The sequence below is a fragment of the Sorex araneus genome, chromosome 4 (genome assembly GCF_027595985.1).
Source record: "Sorex araneus isolate mSorAra2 chromosome 4, mSorAra2.pri, whole genome shotgun sequence".
NCBI lineage: Eukaryota > Metazoa > Chordata > Mammalia > Eulipotyphla > Soricidae > Sorex > Sorex araneus.
This window is the reverse complement of record NC_073305.1, coordinates 159,921,504-159,940,280: the sequence shown is the minus strand read 5'-3', so window position 1 is coordinate 159,940,280 and position 18,777 is coordinate 159,921,504. Positions and strand designations below refer to the sequence as shown.

General features: G+C 34.4%; 1 protein-coding gene across 1 annotated transcript in view; it reads right to left on the bottom strand.

The window, feature by feature from the left end:
* EYA4 (EYA transcriptional coactivator and phosphatase 4) overlaps positions 1-18,777 on the bottom strand; it is a 267,283-nt gene that overhangs the window by 47,728 nt on the left and 200,778 nt on the right. Inside the window, exons 5-10 of the mRNA XM_055135767.1 lie at positions 16,106-16,198; positions 11,463-11,529; positions 9,859-10,001; positions 9,608-9,751; positions 7,637-7,716; positions 1,164-1,347 (exon numbers count right to left, since the gene is read on the bottom strand). Of these exons, the coding sequence (XP_054991742.1) occupies positions 1,164-1,347; positions 7,637-7,716; positions 9,608-9,751; positions 9,859-10,001; positions 11,463-11,529; positions 16,106-16,198 (711 nt within the window). The remainder of the gene's footprint in view (positions 1-1,163; positions 1,348-7,636; positions 7,717-9,607; positions 9,752-9,858; positions 10,002-11,462; positions 11,530-16,105; positions 16,199-18,777) is intronic.

Here is an 18,777-nt window from a genome sequence, read left to right as displayed (position 1 = left end):
GACATTGCTAGAAATATTAGAAGTAAATTTACTGTAACTATTTAAGTGAATTACTACCTGAGGAAGGAAGAAAGTGACACACCCTTGTTTGGATCCCACCCTTGAGCGGATCTCCTAGTAATCTGGAGTAATCTCTTTAGATGAGATTTTGTTAATCTCCTGAAGAAATGGTCTTACCCTTCTTTGTTGATTTGTTAATGTTCAACCCACATTTCTGTCACCAGCCTATGTAATTGCTATATAAACTAAGACTGTAAATGGGAGAGAGGAGAGAGGCAAGACAGAAGCAGCAGAGAAGACACAGAGAGAGAAGAGACAGAGGCAAGACAGAAGTAAGAGGGAAGACACAGAAGTAGAGAGAAGACACAGAGTCAGAGACAAAGAGAGGTTGGAAGAGGCCAGAGGAGAGACTACAGCGACAGAGACAGAAATAGAGAGACAGATAGAGGAGAGCACAGCAGCACACACAGAAGCAGAGCACAAGGATGAGCCATCTTGATCTGGTCCATACACAGTGGCTCGAGAGCATAGAACACTAAGAGAGAGAGAGAGAGAGAGAGAGAGAGAGAGAGAGAGAGAGATGCCCCCATAGCCTGAGAACAACACAACACACCCCTCCCTCCTGCGTGTGCGCGTCTTTGTGAGTTTTTGCATTCAATAAAGAATGAAATGGATTTTAAACATGAGTAGTTCAAAGATTGAGTATTGATTGGTGATTCTACACATCCTGGAAATGTAGGAATTATTCAGTGGTGGTTCTAGTAAAGAGTTAAAAAAGTGAAGAAGGTAAGCACTGTGAAATGTAAAGAAAATATTAGTAACTTAATAAAAGGAAGATAATACTGTAATTTCCTATATTCATCCTATATTCACAGAAAAATTAGTCTAGCAAAAGTTACACTGTCCCATTTTCACTACCAAAAGTTTACACTGTCTCATTTCCTTATTAATATTTGTAGGCACATACTGACATACTGTGATAAAAACTCCTGTCTTACATGTAAAAGTGTTTTCTGAAATGCCAGCAGAAGCACCATATCTATAGAGCAGATTAAACACAATGACTGACTAGCATTATAATTATCTGAAATCTTTTCACCTTATTTTTAAATGTTATTTTCTCCCTACAAGTAGACACAGAAAAATACATAAAAATATTTCACCTGGATGAAGATCTGTACCTGGTTGACTAGTCAGTCCTGGGAGTGATTCCTGTAGTTGGTAGGTTGAGGTGGAGGATGATGTGCCATCCGCTGTATTATTTGATGTCATATATGCGCCGTATGTTGATGCCGAATAATACTGTGCATACTGGTTTTGGCCAAAGGCTGTATAGGATGGATAATCCTGTAACAATAATTGAGATGCCTACATGAGTGTGTTTCAAAAGGAAATTTTTCTATATTACGTTTTCAAAAAGATCGAACTGTGGAAGTTAAAGATAAGTATTTGGTTCCATTTGATTTAGGGTCCACAGTTTTGAGATTATAACTGAAGGCGAGTGTTGTGGCATCTTTTATGTGAACATCAGAAAAATTATCTTAGTGGTTTAGCAAGCCCATTTTTGTACAAAGATTTTAATCTGCCTAAAATTTTAATTGTTTCATATGCTCCACACTCCACTTTATCTCCATAATTACTTACTGAAGGATTCATTCATTGGGCCTTATCCATTTGAAAAGGTAGAGTCAATTAATGCTAATGAAATTTATTGTATCACATAACCAGCAAAAAAAAAGAGGCATTTATGTGCAATTTGTGTTCTTCTATGAGTCCCAATGTTTTCTTGACAAGAAGCAAAGAATAAATAAAGCAAGATAAAAAATATGTTTTTAACTAATCACTTCATAAGTCACATGCAACCTGAGGCCTTGACTTAAACTCCATAGTGAGGTTTACAAATATTTAGTTTGCCTCATTTCTTTCAAAGGAAATAATAGGCTAACACCACTAACCTACTTTTATCAAAGAATCTAAAGAATCTTAAATTGATTTAAGCAATCCTTCAAAATTCTTTCACACATTAAATTAATGGGTAAAGATCTGTTGCAATAATTGGTTTTCAACATGTCTAGCATGTTTTAGTCTGATGGTTATCAATGCTTATAAAGCTTCTGTCATCAGGATGAAAGGTATTAAGATTTCTCAATACACTATCCTAGGGGAAAAGAAGATCTGCTTTTGGTAGAAATTGCCAAAGAGGAAAATTTCTATGTAAGTATTTGCATAAATACATCTGTAGCCTGTTAGAAAAAAGATTGAGGGGCATGGCTTAAAAACCAATTCTATTTGTTAATTCCAAGATTACATATTGCTTACTACCCTGGGAGTGGAGAATTAAAACTCTTAGCACTATTTGAACACTGTTCTGAGCATTATGACTATCTGAGTAAAATAATAATAGCAAATATTTATATGGAACTTCCTTCATGTATAGGAAGCTTACTTCATGGTCACTAAATTCTTTTTTTTTTTTTTTGCTTTTTGGGTCACACCCGGCGATGCACAGGGGTTCATCCTGGTTCTGCACTCAGGAATTACCCCTGGCAGTGCTCAGGGGACCATATGGGATGCTGGGAATCAAACCTGGGTTGGCCACGTGCAAGGCAAACGCCCTACCCACTGTACTATCGCTCTAGTCCTGATGGTCACTAAATTCTTAAATAGATTTACTCATCTGATTATTCCAATATCCCAGGAAGTGTCATTTTATGTTGAATGGGATGAAAGAAGAATGATTAAGTGAACTTCTAAGGTCAGACACTCAGCAAATGTCACAGATGGAACCAGTACCCGGAGGTCCTGAGTCCGGCATCTGCCTGCTGAGGCTCCCATTAAGCTGCTATTTCCTTCAAAGGAGGATGAAATTCCTAACAGGACAGGTCTAGCATCTCATGTACAATGCTCTTTTATACTCAGACATATATCAAAGATCTCTCCTCTTCATGTCTATTATTGTCACCAGGTCCTTCACTTCCTGTTGCAGCCAATAGATCGTTTTTCTAATGCTTCTCCTCATTTCCATTTTTGGCTTCCTCCAAAGTCCCTGAAGCCAAAGTAATCTTTTCAAAACATTAATTACACACTATTTTCCTGCTCTAAATCCTTTTAATAGCTTTCCAGTGAGCTTGGAATAGAAGTGAAATTCCTTGTTATAAACCACAGGGCCCTCTATTAGCATGCCCTTGCTTATCTCAACATATGTATATTTTCCCACCTGCCTTTCAAGTACAAAATAAAATACAGGCTTATGGTGTGTGTGTTTGTTCACTGACACCAAGTTTTTCACTTTCCAGGGGTCTGGTACATGCTGTTTCTCATGTGTGGCCTCATTATACACTTACCTCTTAGAACATGTGGTTATTTTCATAGACAACTTTCCATGAAATTTTCTCCCACTCAAAATTGTATTTCATTTAGTATTTAATAGGATTCTATTCCCTTGTGCTTTCTAATTCTATATTTCTTATGTGTTTACTGGCTCACTGTTTGCTTCTCTCATGAGACTCTGAGTTCTATGAGATAGGAATCAAGTTCCATTAACTCTTGCACCATCTTTGGATGCCTAGAATACAGACCGGTTCCTAACATCTGAAGTTCACTCAGGAAGTACCTGTTAAAATAATATTTCTACTCAGAAATATGGCCTAAAGTATAGATTATATTTTACATTTTAGCCATTGCATTGACATATTCAGACAGTCCTGTATTTGTTTTATGGTATAAATTTTAGTGAAAAAAATTTCTTCTTTTGGATCTATCTTTCACTCTCTCGTCATCTTTTCCCTAAGCCATAATACCAAGTAACATATATTTCTATTAAAATAACTATTATATCTCATCTCACATTTATACTATTTTCACATGTTTCTTTAGCAAGATTATAACCTTTCATATAAGGTATATTTTAGTATTCAATGTATATTCAAATATATAATGCATAATAATATTTTAAATTATATATTTAAATACATAATAGAATTGTTGTTTATTAGTATATCAGATAAGCATGTTCTGTATTAATAAATAAGCAAGTTACTACCTGAATGTCTAAAATCCTCGTTTTCTAAATACATCTATAATAGGGTTCTGAAGCTTTTAAAATTAATTTTTTTAACTGATGCCAATGACCGGAGCGATAGCATAGCAGGTAGGGCATTTGCCTTGCATGTGACTGACCTAGGTTCTATTCCTCCATTCCTCTCGGAGAGCCTGGCAAGCTACCGAGAGTATCCAGCCCGCACAGCAGAACCTGGCAAGCTACCCGTGGCGTATTCGATATGTGAAAAACAGTAACAACAAGTCTCACAATGGAAACGTTACTGGTGCCTGCTCGAGCAAATCAATGAACAATGGGATGATAGTGCTACAGTGCTACAGATGCCAAGTGTCACAGTTTATTCCTATGAAACAATTTTTTCCACACTATTGAAGAAGCAAAATTTTTGTAACTTCTTTTATTTATAAAGAATAAAAGTAGGCAATTTAATATAATTTCTTCTGCAAATCAGGCTTTTGTACAGTAATTCAGAATATGTAAAACTTCAGAAATTGTGTTAATATATTTGTGAATTGCCTTCTAGTCTACAAATTTAACTCATATCAATTTTATGAAAATTACTGAGAATTAATAAAAGTGGTACCTTTTAAAATTGTATCTATAATAAATTAATTACACAAGTCAGTTCTCTTAATCAGATATATTCACTGCAGGAACATTGACAAAAACAAAAATTTAAAGCTGTCAGGAAATAGAAAACAAATATTTACCAAAAGGAATCATATACATTTTTTTAAAAAGTAGAGAAAATTTGTTAGTAACAAACTTCATGGTAATTTTGTTCTTTCCCATACAAAATAGTGTCCGTAAACACCAAGTACCTAGAGAAAACTTAACAAAATATGGTAAGACATCTATACCATGAAAACTTCAAAATGCTTAATAAAGAAATAGACAACCTTAGTAAATGGAAAAATAATAAATGTTCTTGGATTAGAAGAATACTGTCAAAATAATGATCTTATCTTAATTACTATATAGATTCAATGCTATCTCTATCCAAATTCAGACATTCTTCAATGACTTAGAACAGTAAATAATAAATAAGTTTATATAGCACTGTAGCACTGTCGTCCTGTTGTTCATCAATTTGCTCGATCTGGCAGCAGTAATGTCTCCCTTGTGAGACTTGTTATTACTGTCTTTGGCATATCAAATATGCCTCAGGTAGCTTGCCAGGCTCTGCCGTGCAGGCAGGATATTCTCGGTAGCTTGCCGAGCTCTCCAAGAGGGATGGAAGAATCGAGTCTGGGTCCGCCATGTGCAAGGCAAATGCCCTACCTGCTGTGCTATAAAATTATATAGAATCATAAAATTTCTCAAATAGCCAAAGTCATACAGAAAGATAAAAAACTGGGAGGTATCTCATTACTTAACTTGAAACTATACTATAAAATCATAGTATCAAAAGACTGTGGTGCTGGAATAAGGAGGAAATCTCTGACCAATAGGTCAGAATGCATATCCAAAATTAACCCTCAAATTTAATTTTCGACAAATATGCTGAGAGCATAAAATGGAGTAAAGACAGTCTCTTCAACAAATGGTGCTGTCAAAATGGAATAATCACGTGTAAAACAATAAAGCTGGATCTGTATTTTATACCTTACACAAAAACCAGTTAAAACTTGATCAAAGACCTGGCGATCAGACTGCAATCTATAAAGTACACTGAGGAAAATATTGGTGGATTCCTCCACGATCTGGACCTTGATGGTGTCTTCAATGATACAATGTCACTGGCAAAGGCAGCAGAATAATAAACAAACTAATGAAACTACATCACATTGGACAGTTTCTGCATGGCAAAAAACATAGTCTAAAACTAAAAAATAGATAATGGGAGAAAATACTTGCATTCAACAAATCAGATAAAGGGCTGATATCCAAGATATATAAAATACTCACAGATCCACAGCAACCACTGCAAAAAAAAAATCCAAAATACCTATCAAAAATGGGGAATGGAAATGAACAAAAACTTCTCTGAGGAAGACAAATGAAAGGCTGACAGGCACATAAAAAAGGCTCAACATTACTTATTATTATGGAAATATAAATCAAGATGAGCATCTCACATCAGTGAGAATACATATCAAAATTACTAGGAACAATCTGTGTTTGCAAGGGTGTGGTGGAAAAGGAACCACTACTGCTGGAAATATTGCCTGGTTCAACATTTATGGAAAACATGGAGATATTTCAATGAAATAAGAATTGAACTGCCATATGACCCAGGAAATCCACTTCCAGATATCTACACCCAAGATGCAAAATAATTCATTCAAGAAGATATATGAACACTATTACCCATTGCAGCCTTTACTACAATAGCTATGATATGGAGTCAACCTAAGTGTTCAACAATAGATAAGTGGATCCTAAAGATGTGGTATATATACACACTGGAATAGTACACAGCTGTCTGGAGAAATTAAATCATTCAAATAGAATTGAAAGATAGTGTGTTAAGTGGGCTGGATTAATAGCACAGTAGGTAGGGTGTTTGCCTTGTATGCGGCCAACCTTGGTTCAATTCCTCCGACCCTCTCAGAGAGCCCGGCAAGCTACCAACAGTATCTTGCCTGCATAGCAGAGACTGGCAAGCTACCTGTGGCGTATTCGATGTGCCAAAAACAGTAACAACAAGTCTTATAATAAAGATGTTATTGGTGCCCACTTGAGCAAATTGATGAGCAATGGGATGACAATGATACGTGATACAGCGTGTTAAGTGAAGTAACCCAGAAAATAAGGACAAACAAGAATAATAGGATGGTCTCACTTATATGTGGTATATAGAATAACTAGATGAGAAAATGCAATTTTTTTTGGGGGGGTGCTTAGATCTTCGTTGGCCCTGAGAATAGGGAGGAGAAGGGCAGAAAAGGAAAGAAACTGAAAAGGAAGAAGTGTTAGATGGGGATCAATGGGGAGCGGGGGTCAAAGGTATTCGAGTACACTGGTGACGTTAAAAAAATAGCATAGCTAAATTTACAAACCACAAAAGCTTGAAAACAAGAGATCCAAACTTCAACACTGAAACTTAAAAATGTTCCAGACAAGCTGGCAGACTGGGGATGTGGGTGAGTTGGGACAGAACCTGGGACCCTAGTGAAGGAAAGAAAACACTGGTGGTTGGCTTGGTTCTGGAACATAGTATGTATAAAGCCCAACTATAAATAATTTTGTAAATCATGTTTCTCTAAAATTTGCATTCTATAAATCAGAATCTAATGATTAATACTCATGATAACTACTTTATCAAAAATTCAATTATGGTAGTATAATTAAATGTAATAGGAAATCAATTTTGTGATTCATGCCATATAATTTAAATGATCACAGTTTAAATGTTTTAAGTCAACATATTTTGCAAAAGAAACCTAAAATACACAGAATATGCACGCTTAGGAATTCTAAAGAATTAATTTTTTAATACACTGAAATGCTAGATAAATTAAATAGAGAAACTTATTCTGGGAAAATATGTGCTTATATGGTAGCCTGGAACTCTTTTAAAAAATATAAAAGAGACAGAAAGAGCATAAATAACAATTTTTTTTTTTACCATACCTGTTGTGAACTGCTAAAATTTGTTGAATTGGAAACTGAATTATTTGCATAAATAGTAGAGGACGGTGCAAAACTAGAACCTAGAAGTAAAGAACAAATAGCATTTAAAAATATTTCTTATAAAATAATAAAAATACTTCCCTTCGCAAAATTTAATGAAAGCAATACACTTTAATCTTTTCCTAAAGCAATAAAATTTGAAGCTGAGATATTTCTAAATAAAATGTGCTCTCCTCTATTTTGCATAGGTCAACCAACAGATACTGTCTTTCTTATCTCTAGAAGTTTTTTGAAGATGTACAAGAATGTGAGACAATCTTTATTTTTTTTAATTTTTTCATTTTTTTTGCTTTTTTGGGCCACACCCAGCGATGCTCAGGGGTTACTCCTGGCTTTGCACTCAGGAATTACTCCTGGCAGTGCTTGGGGGACCATATGGGGTGCTGGGGATCGAACCCGGGTCGGCCGCGTGCAAGGCAAACGCCCTACCCGCTGTGCTATCGCTCCGGCCCAAGAATGTGAGACAATCTTTAAATGGCTGCCAACTATCCTCTAAGGTTGAGTCTAAAAGTGCAGAAGTACTCAGAGAATAAAATGTTCCAGAGTATGACTACTTTTAAGAACTATAGGGACCTTCATATGGTCCTATTGATTGTATCTGCACATAGGACCTGGGGTGGATAAACAGTATAGGAAACAACAAACAGAACTTATTGAGACTTACAGCTCAGAACATAAAGACAGGGAACTTTTGCAGCCTTTCACTTAGAACAAAAGGAAAGTATGAACCCAGGGTCCAGGTCCAAGGGAGGCTATTCTAGAAATCACAATTTTATTTTTAAGCGCTGCAGAAACAAGTGAATTTATAGAAGAAAAACATATGCCCTTCATGGGAGAAATCTACTTGTTAGAAAGAAATAAAAGACTTCTGAGGCAGCTGATTACTTATTTTTTTTATCAGTGTGTTTTGAGGAGTAATTGCATTGTGTAATCAATACGCACGCCATGAAATACCCAAAGTGAAAACATTTGGGGGAATTAATGAAAACACTATTTTCGTCACTTCCACTGTGTTAAGGGGAGCTTTGTCGATCACTATGGCTGTAGCACATGAAGCATAAACAACAGATACAAATATGTTTCTGCATACATTCGATTAAAAGGAGCCAGCCATTTCAGTGAAAGAATCTAAATAATTATTTCATTTGATTAAATTAGCCTCAAATTTTGGTTAAAAATGTTAATTTTGCTCATATCTATGATATTATACAATATCTTATATAGGCAAAATATAAAAGCCTATATTATATTCAGATAAAATAAAAATTATTTATATAAAGTATCTGGAATAAGTTTTTAATGTTCCAGTTGGACTATTTCTGAAACTGCATCATGATCAAGCACAATAATACAACTCAAAAACAAGAAGAAAAAGCAAGTGATAATTACGTACAGAGACACTTAGTAGGTGTATATTATAGAAATACTCCTATTAAGAAATATAATGTAAATAGGGTAGAGGTATTTTAGGAATGAACAAAAAGCCTCAGCAGTAAATCGAATGTAGAAATGTGCTAATTTAATTTTAAACATTATTAAAACAACACTATGTTCTTAAGGAATACTGACAAGAAAATACTGGTTTGTGTTGGGAATATTTGAAATTACTTAAAGAGATGCCAAACATATGACTGGCTGAGAGGCTGCTTTGCTTGGACATTAAGTTTCAGCTGCATAAAATTGGCAGGAAACTAAGTATTGAAATCTAGTATGGGTTATGTTTTTTGATGTATATTCAACTATTTTCCTCATGTTTCTTCTGAATTATTTGTCACTTCTGGTAACATTGTGTACCACTTGTACCACTGAAAACAGTCTTCAGTGGGAAAATTCCTTATGTTCCAACTCTGAGGCCTAAAAGTCCCACTCAAAGTAATCTCTTTCCCTAGCATGAAATGTGAGCTTACTCACCTGGCATCTGGTAGGAATACGGTGTCTGGCCTGGTTGGGGGGTTGAGAACCCTGGACTGTAACTGAGGCAGCCACTTTGTAAAGGGGACTGAGTTTGTGCAAGTCCACTCTCGGTCTTTATGCCTGGCAACATCACGCCTAAGTCTGTTTGGAAAAGGCATGTGGAGATCACTTAATTAGCACAATAATCCTATTTCTGCAAGATTATCCGCGTGATAACCAAGAAGGAGGAAAGAGACAATATGAAATACCGTAAGTGGGCAGGCTGTAGGGCTGTCCCGTCTGGGAATAGGCTGTGTAGACGGCTGGCTGCTGCATCCCCGAATACTGAGTCTGGCCTGCGTAGGCAGACATAGTTTGAGCTGCTGGTGTAGAAAGAATGTGTGGATAGGGCCTAAATATCAGAAAAATAGCATTACTGTGGCAACAAAGGCTGCATATTCGTTCAGACAACTTAGAAGCACTGAAACCTTATAATAACCAGAAATAAATCTTCTTTATGTACAATAAGTTTTTAACAATGTAGGGAAGGATATGCCTACGTCAGGGGTCTGGATTCTCTAGCAAACAAGACTGACCATCTCACGTATAAAAATGACACTTTGTCTAGGTATTACATCCAAAGTCTCTTTCAGTTTATAGTTACTTGTTCACATCTGAAATAGCATTCTGGTCAATATCGGAGTAAAATGAAGTACAGGCATCTTAATTAATATACTCATGAGCATATTTCTTTCTACTATCATGAGTAACCTAAAGTATGCAATAAGTCCAAAAGTCATTCAAGGTCTTGTCAAGAATTCTCTACCCAAAACTGGAAAACTGAAGTGGGGTGGAGGGGGTGGGGAGATAAACAGGTTCTTGGAAAGAAATGGAATGATATTTCTTTCATTTTCACACTATTTAAAATGTTAATGAAAGACATTCTGATTGTTATAGAAAATAACATAGAAAATAACATTTTAATGGACCAGGAATTAAAAATCTAAGCATATCTGACTAATAGGAACCAAATGTAGCATTATAACAATATAGTACTTTCTCTCACTGTTCTTATTAAACTTACTATATTTTAGCACTGTCATCCCATTGTTCATTGATTTGTTTGAGCAGGCACCAGTAACATCTCCATTGTGAGAATTATTGTTACTGGTTTTGGCATATCGAATACGCCATGGTTAGCTTTCCAAGCTCTACCGAAACTGACTATATTAATTATAAAAATAAGAGGATTCTTTTTTTGGGGACAGTAACCACTGTCTTCTTTCTGGTAAATTATCTAAGTGACCCAATATAAAGGTCAGAGGAGATTCACCTAGTAAGACTATAAAAAGAATTGTAAAAGCAAGAGCTTGAAATGGGATGAATAAACTTTATTTTATTTATTTATTTATTTATTTATTTTTGGCTTTTCGGATCACACCCACTGATGCTCAGGGGTTATTCCTAGCACCACATTCAGAAATTATTGCTAGAGGTGCTTGAGCGACCATGTGGGATGCCGCAGACTTAATTGGGTCTGTCATTTTCACGGCAAAAACCCTACCTGCTGAACTATCTCTTTGACCCCTGACAAATAAATTTTAATGATGAAACAAACTATGAAATGGTGATGCTGAAACATTTGGTTTGTTCTTGATACATTAATCAAGGTGTATGCATACCAGATTTAAGAGACCTACCTATATAAAATTAAGTAATTTATCCAAGTAACTAATCAAATATTTATCTAATATACATCTATGTTCCTAAACATCACTCAGTTTATAATTGCTAAATAGATGAATGAAGAGTAATAAAGATAATCCTTTAAAACTTTTTTAAAGAAATCTGAGAGTGAATGCTGAGCACTTACTTGGAAGGATACAGTTGTGGGGAATATTGATGCGCTGATCTGGGACTATAGCCACTACTTGTTATTACTGTAAGACACAAAAACCAGTGCACAAAACGTTGATACATGTCACTAGAATATATAAAATAATTTTGAAGAAAAAAATCATGTTAAACATATGTTACTACAAGTTTGATTGCCTAAAAGGAAAACAAATTCATTGGAGAAAAAAACTCAATAGTATTCTAATTAAACTGCTCCAAATTTGTAGTGAGAGCATGAAGTCAACATCCTTCTTACAAACCATCCCTCACCACCATTGTCTGTTTCAAATATCAGCTGTATGCTCTTCTCTATTAATATGCCATAAGTATCCTTGATTTTAGGTAATTAATGATATCAATGTAAGTTTTTAAGTTTTATGCTATGTATTTTAAGTACAAAATATGATGCTAGTATATTGCTCTTCTTCCATATTAATTTTAATAAAAATATATTTCAAGAAATATTTGAAGTTATAACTTTAATTTTCAAATTCTAAAATGCTGTCTTTTTTAAAGCTTCCTTACATTTTACAATTCAGATGAGAAATTAAAACTGCATAGTTCAAAATGCTGTCTTATATTGGAATATATGCATAGAAAGCATCGCATAATACAATGCATTAAAGATAATATAATGCTTAAAAATCGCTGCAACATTAAATTCACAAATGTATTTTGAACAAAACTCAAATACATTTTTAGTAGTATATTAAAGTATTAAATACTATTAGAATGCTATTAGAATACAATTCAAAATATTTGACGGTAATTTTTTGAAAAAAATTTAAAGGTGAAATTTAGGTCAGATTAACATTTCAATGCAACACACACCCCCAAACTGGAATATGTCCAAAAATTTGGAAGTTTTTCCTTCCTGTAACCATCTGCCTTGACTAAGACAGATGTATTGCAAATATATGGACTCAAAAGTGTCGAGGTAGTCCCTTCAGAGTCAATCCATACTGGGCAAGCACACAGAGTGTCTTTATTAGGCCATCTGCTGTTCATTCACTTTTCAAAAAGATTAAAGTAGTACACAATGAAGCACTGGAATTAGTTTAGTCTAATCAATCATAGTTATACTTCAAAGTACTATGTCCTTTCTAAGTTGTTCATAATAATTTTAAAGTTAAACGTTGAGAATTGTAAAAGTGACAAATAGGCTTAGGTTGCTAACTATTTAATGAAACATGATATATCTCTATAACCAAATGCAATTAAGTGCCCTTGTGATCTATTGCTTCATAAATGTGCAGAATTAATGTGCTTAAAATGCTATTTGGACTGTAAGCCTTGGGTATGGAAAATATAGTTTCCATAAAAGAGTGAAGAAAGTAATTTCAAGGATACTAAGTAAAATTTGAAAATCATCAAATATGACTAAAGGTGTTACATTCTAAATATTTTTAGCAACCAAGAGTTAAGTGAATTTGCTATAGGTATCTGGAAATAAATTTAACAATGATTCATTAATTTCTACATATTAAAAACTTAAAGAATGTTTAAAACTTTCAAATAAACTCAAGGAGAACATGCTTTTCCCTAGCACACCATGGGAAGCCAGTTTACAGTATATAACGGCAACAGTATTATTCCACAGGAAATTCAGTCTGCCTAATTAATTCACAATAGAGAATACTCTGTTTAGGAAAAATATAGTTAGAGGAGACTTAATTCTATGTGAGTATTGTGAGTATTTTTGTCTTATTTATAAAACTTCATTTTGTCATTCTCAAAGCTTGGACTATACTAATGACTTAGGGTTGTGTAACACAAAGATTTCCAAAAAGATACATATAATGCAAAGAAACTTTCAATACAGATGATTTTTATCAAATAGTCCAAAAAGAAAACTCTTCAGTATGTCCATAAACATGAAGAAAATATTGAATGTAGAGGATTGTACTTTCCTCTAATGAACAAATATAAAGTTTACATCATCATAATAATGTACTAACAATATAAAAGCTCATCTTTTAATTTTCCCTTTAGTGACTATGGTAATTTTATAACTATAATGCAAAACTCTTGGCTCAGAAAATGAAGACGTTCTCATAAGGGATGAAATGTGGAAAGCCTGTGCTTCTGAACTCCAGACAACTGAAATCAGCAACAATATTGGACTAACGTGAAGTCATCATGGCCAAAGCGAAGGCTGTCCTAATACAGGGTAGCCTAAGCTCCAGTATGAGTTTTGAATACTATGTACATATTAGGAGACTTTCCTTTTGTACCCATTGTCATTGAATTAATCAAGATATGTTACCCAAAGAACTCAACTCATTATACGCCACCATTTCTGCATACAAAAGTAAGCAAAACTGCTTGTCTTCAAAATGTCCTGAAAATTAATCAAAACAAATTTTAAATGAATATTGTCAAATTCTCAGAGGGTGCTGTCAAGCAATTTTAAGGCTGTACTTGTATTACTATTGACCAAGTGACTGCTTCTATTAGTGATTCTCACTGGGGTGCAAAATGAGGCACTAACTAGGGGAGGGAATGTAAATCTTGCCTGTAGGGGATATTTTATATAATCTGGAGGCATTTTTTGTTGTCATAAATGGGGGATTGGAGGGGAAAGTGTTGCTGCCATCTTGAGATAAATGATAAACATCTTACAATCCAGAGATTAGCTCTTCCATAAAAAAAAAATTAGACACATTTCTTCCATGTAGGCAAAGAAGGTTCAATCCCGAGCATCATATATGGTCCTCCAAATCCTGCCCAGAGTGCCAGAGTGATCTTGAGTGCACAGCCAGGAGTAAGCCCTGAGCACCACAAAGTGTTGCCCAAACCACCCACCCTGCTTTTTTTTTTTTTTAAAAAAAAGGTAAAATTCTTAATAATGCCACAGTTTAGAATCCCTGACCTAGATGACTGCTGTCCAACAGAACTTGGCTCAAGATGTTGAAAAAATTCCACATTAGAATTCTACAATATGGCTGCTACACACACAAAAAAAGCCACAAGCTGTGATTAAACACTTAAAATTTGACAGTGTGCATAAAAGAGAAATTTTTACTTTTGCCAAATTTTAATTAATTTAGACTTAAGTACCAACAGATGGCAAATTGCAACTTCCCTGAGTGACAGAGAGCCTGATAATTTTTAAGAAAACTGAGAAACTCTAATGTGTATAAATTTCAGACAGGATGACTATGAACAACTAAGTCTTTTAAAACTTCCATATTTCCCAATGGGGTATTACAGAAAGAAGTCCACAGTGATTAAGGAACTGTTCTAGACTCATTTATGTCTGTACATTTGTGGACTATATATGGCTTTAATTAGCCACCTTCCATTTTTCTGTACCTTAATACTCTTGCTTATAAAAATGTTTAGAAATCTATGAGATTCTTTCTGGAGGTAACAATTTGTAATTTTGTCATCCAATTTTCTATTAACTTAGGATATACTGCTTAAATATGTCAGTAAATTCTTAATTCAATGTTTCTCTTAAAATCAAGTTTATATGATTTTTTTTCATGAAAAGTTCACAAGAGTTATATGATAGGAATGCTAGAATAAATTGGTACCTGTTTATCTCAAGGAAGATAAATGGTTTCCAAGAATTCATGTGGCTTAGTATACATGAATATCTACACAAAGTACATGAATTATTATTTCTTTATGTTCAGAGTACTAATATTTATGTGAGTACATAGCAACTCCTTTCAGTCATCATGAATCAATGAAATGGGATCATCTGTAGCTACAAAAATCAAATAGCTGCTCTAATGGCATTATCCTCCAGATTACACCATAACTCTTTATACATGAAGCATTCCCACATAAAATCCTCTCACATGAGAACACAGACAAACACCAAAAGTATTAAAGTAGAACAAAAGAACCACGACTTGATGAGCACAAATACCATTCTAGGTTTAATGGTCAACTTTGCAGGAGACAAATTCTTCTTCATGTGAAGAAAAGAAGCCTTTCACTAGATTAAAAAAATACTGTATTTTACAAAAATGTATAAATCTACTTAATGCTTGTCCTTTGGATCCACCTGGGAGTAATTGGGTATTTTTATTGAAATAGAATTGGTATTTAAAGACAGGCTATTGTTCTCTTTGAAGCATCAGAGTGAAAGTAGCATGCTCACAGGCCAGCTCTAATACAATCAGCATGTGCTCTCCTGCAGCCCATTAACCTTTAATACTTGTCATTCAGCTGCTTACACAAGAGTTTTTTTTTTTAAACCAGAGAGGAAACAAGGTTATTTAGAAGGACTCAAATGGATAGTTTTACATCTCCGATGTTGGGGAGAAGGCAGTTTTTATGTCATTTAAATGGGCAAGTTGAAGGAACGAATCAACTATTACAACCTAATTATTGAACAGTGTATAAAATAATTACGAAGTAAGTCAGCTCTGCTTACTTCCATTAAGAAGGCTGAGGACTCTTGAGCTCTCAACTACAAGTCCAGCAAGCTGATTTCACATATAATTCTGAAAACACGTGCTTTATGATCAATTCTCAAAAAAGGTAAATTTATTGATTTATGAAAATCTAAGATGCAAATAGCTTTGCAGTTTTTGCTTCCAGTCCACTAAGAAGATTGTGTGTACCCCAATGTGTACGCAACAACACACGAGCTTACGGCTTTACCTGACCCAGTAAATGTGTCAAGCGCTCCATCTCCAGTCGTGGTTGTGGTTTCACTGCTGTTCAAAGGCTCTGTTTTGACTGCAAGGAGAGACACTATATAGAAGAATAAGGACATGTGAGTTTTATTTCTAAACTTATATCAAAGACGCTGACTGTTCTACTAGTGGTTTTTCTAGCTACCATGGACATGCGAGAGAAAACTTGAGAAGTTGATGAGGAGAATTTTGTTAATCAGCTTCTAAGGGGACATGCATTCAGAGGATTTTATTTTTAAAAATCCCCTGGCTAAGCTTGTTCTCTCGAGAATTTTAAAGGCAGTCAACTTTAAAATGGAACAGCAGTATCTGCATTTGAAACTCTCCTAAGTACCCTCAAATATTATAAGTAAAGGACAGAAAAGGGGAATCATCAGTTTTCAGCACATTTAATCAAAATCAAAATGAAGAAATTGATTGGTTTATATTTTGTTCTTCTTGAGATCATTTAAAAAAAAGTGACCATGTCAAAGTGCAATGAAGGCATATGTAAATAGAGAAAACTACTTATGGAATGGTTGAACAATGAAGCATTCAATACATGTTTTGCTTTGATAAGCTAAGAGTTCAAAGCTGTTAATCTTTTATTTTTTTAATTTTAATGGTAGAAGTAACTAAATTTTAATGGTAGAAGTTAGCAATGACTTCTATTGTAATAACTATCTCCCTTCCAAGCTTTTTAATATGTTATTTCATGCTTGAGAGATTCTATTTTGGAAAAAATATCTCCACTTGACAACGATGTAGCCTGGCACACATTCTTGTCATTGTCAGATGTAATAAAGGGCGAGAGGTGGTGAAAAAGACTATCTGTTTTGTCACACCATATTTTCCTTTGGGGGGCAAAGTTCTGCTAAATATATTTTAGCAGCAGGAAGTAAACAATTATTTTCTACTGAACACCTCTTAAGTTTCCTAGTCATAAGCAGAAGAGTACAGTTAAATAACTTGGAAGCAAGCAGAAAACTTTAAAGAGGGCTAAAGACTAGTATGTTATGAGCAAGAACAGGTAAAGAAGAGGGAAGTCACAACGGACCCTCCAAGCAAGGCAGCAACGTTACTCTCAGAAAAGCGAAGGACAGAGCAGCATGCGCTCATGACTGTGCTCTCCCTCCACAGGAACCCACTGCACTGAGCCCTTCCTGTAAGTTACTGTCCATGACTCAGCAACGTCACAGAGAGTTCCTGCAAGATCCAGAGGAGGTTTAAAGGTGGCAATGAGAAAGTAAAGAACTTTGAATTACTTAGCATTGCAAAATGGAAATTCAAGGTTGGCCTCTTTTTTTTTTTTTGCAGCAACAATATTCTGAGGAGGAGGATCTATTTGTATAATCATAAATAATGAATTGGAAATTATGATTTCATTAATTTGTATAGCACACCCTATTATGTTTCTAGCTGATCACTATTCTTTTGACCACTACAAAATAATTTACTACTTCAAGTTGTTTTTAAGTTTATTATTTACTAATCATTAAAATCCAGCTAATTTTCAAACTTTCCCAATCAATACAAATCATTACATTCATTTCATAGTCAAAGAAATTTAACAAGACTGAGGACTTCATGTATAAGTTCTATTGGCTGGAGATGACAAAGCTAAGTTGAATTTTAGATCTAATTACTATGATCTCTGCACTATACCTATGATTTCTGCCATATAGCCATCATCTCTCTCCAACTCCATTGGCTGGAGATGATAGATGTGAACTGAGTTTTGACACTTAATAGTTATGAAATCTGCACTATAGCCTTCATATATATGAGAATAACTCATGCCACATATGCTGACAGAAATGCTTCACAAAGGGTGGGGAAATATAAATATAAGGATATGGTTATCCTTGATATGACATAAGTGTAAAGTACCTAAATATTTATTTATTAGATGGGGAAACTAAAGAATAACAAGGTTAAATAACTTGCTTATTGTCACAAAATTCTGTAAGAGCTTGAAGTTGAAATTTGAAACTAGGAGGTATAGATTGATAATTCAAATTCAATGCTATACTGGCTCATAGATAGTACTAATAAATAATTTCTTTTGCATAAATATAAAAACAAGATAGCTTTTTTTAGAACCTAGCTTCTTAAACTATTTATCTTCGTCCTATATGGGGTCACATAGCTGAATGGGGGGAGGAATGTCACAAAATTGTTTTAAAATAAATTTGTGATTTACTATCAGTAAACATAGTTATAAATTCCTATTTTTATAAGCCAAGGTTTCATTAAAATAAACATTTCTTAGGCAAAAAGAAGTCAGAGTGGAAAAATTTTAAGGAATCCTAATGTATGAGTATAAAATTTACTCTTGGTAGTACAATGTTCACATATAATTTCTGACATTTGTGACAATATCAACAAACATCTTCAACGAGACTGAGAATTTTAGGCAATCAGAATTTCTAAACTGAGCAGAGGCTAAAATTCCTACTTAGAAGTGTATAAATCTATAAGCAATACTTGCAATATATTTATTAATGCAACTCATAATATATATATATACATATATATATATATATATATATATATATATTGCAAATTAGCAAAAGGGAAGTAGAATGTGAGCTTGGTCTAATAAAACTAGCCAGGAACCAAGGCGCGAGTATGAGTTTTGCCAACTTTGGAGCCTCA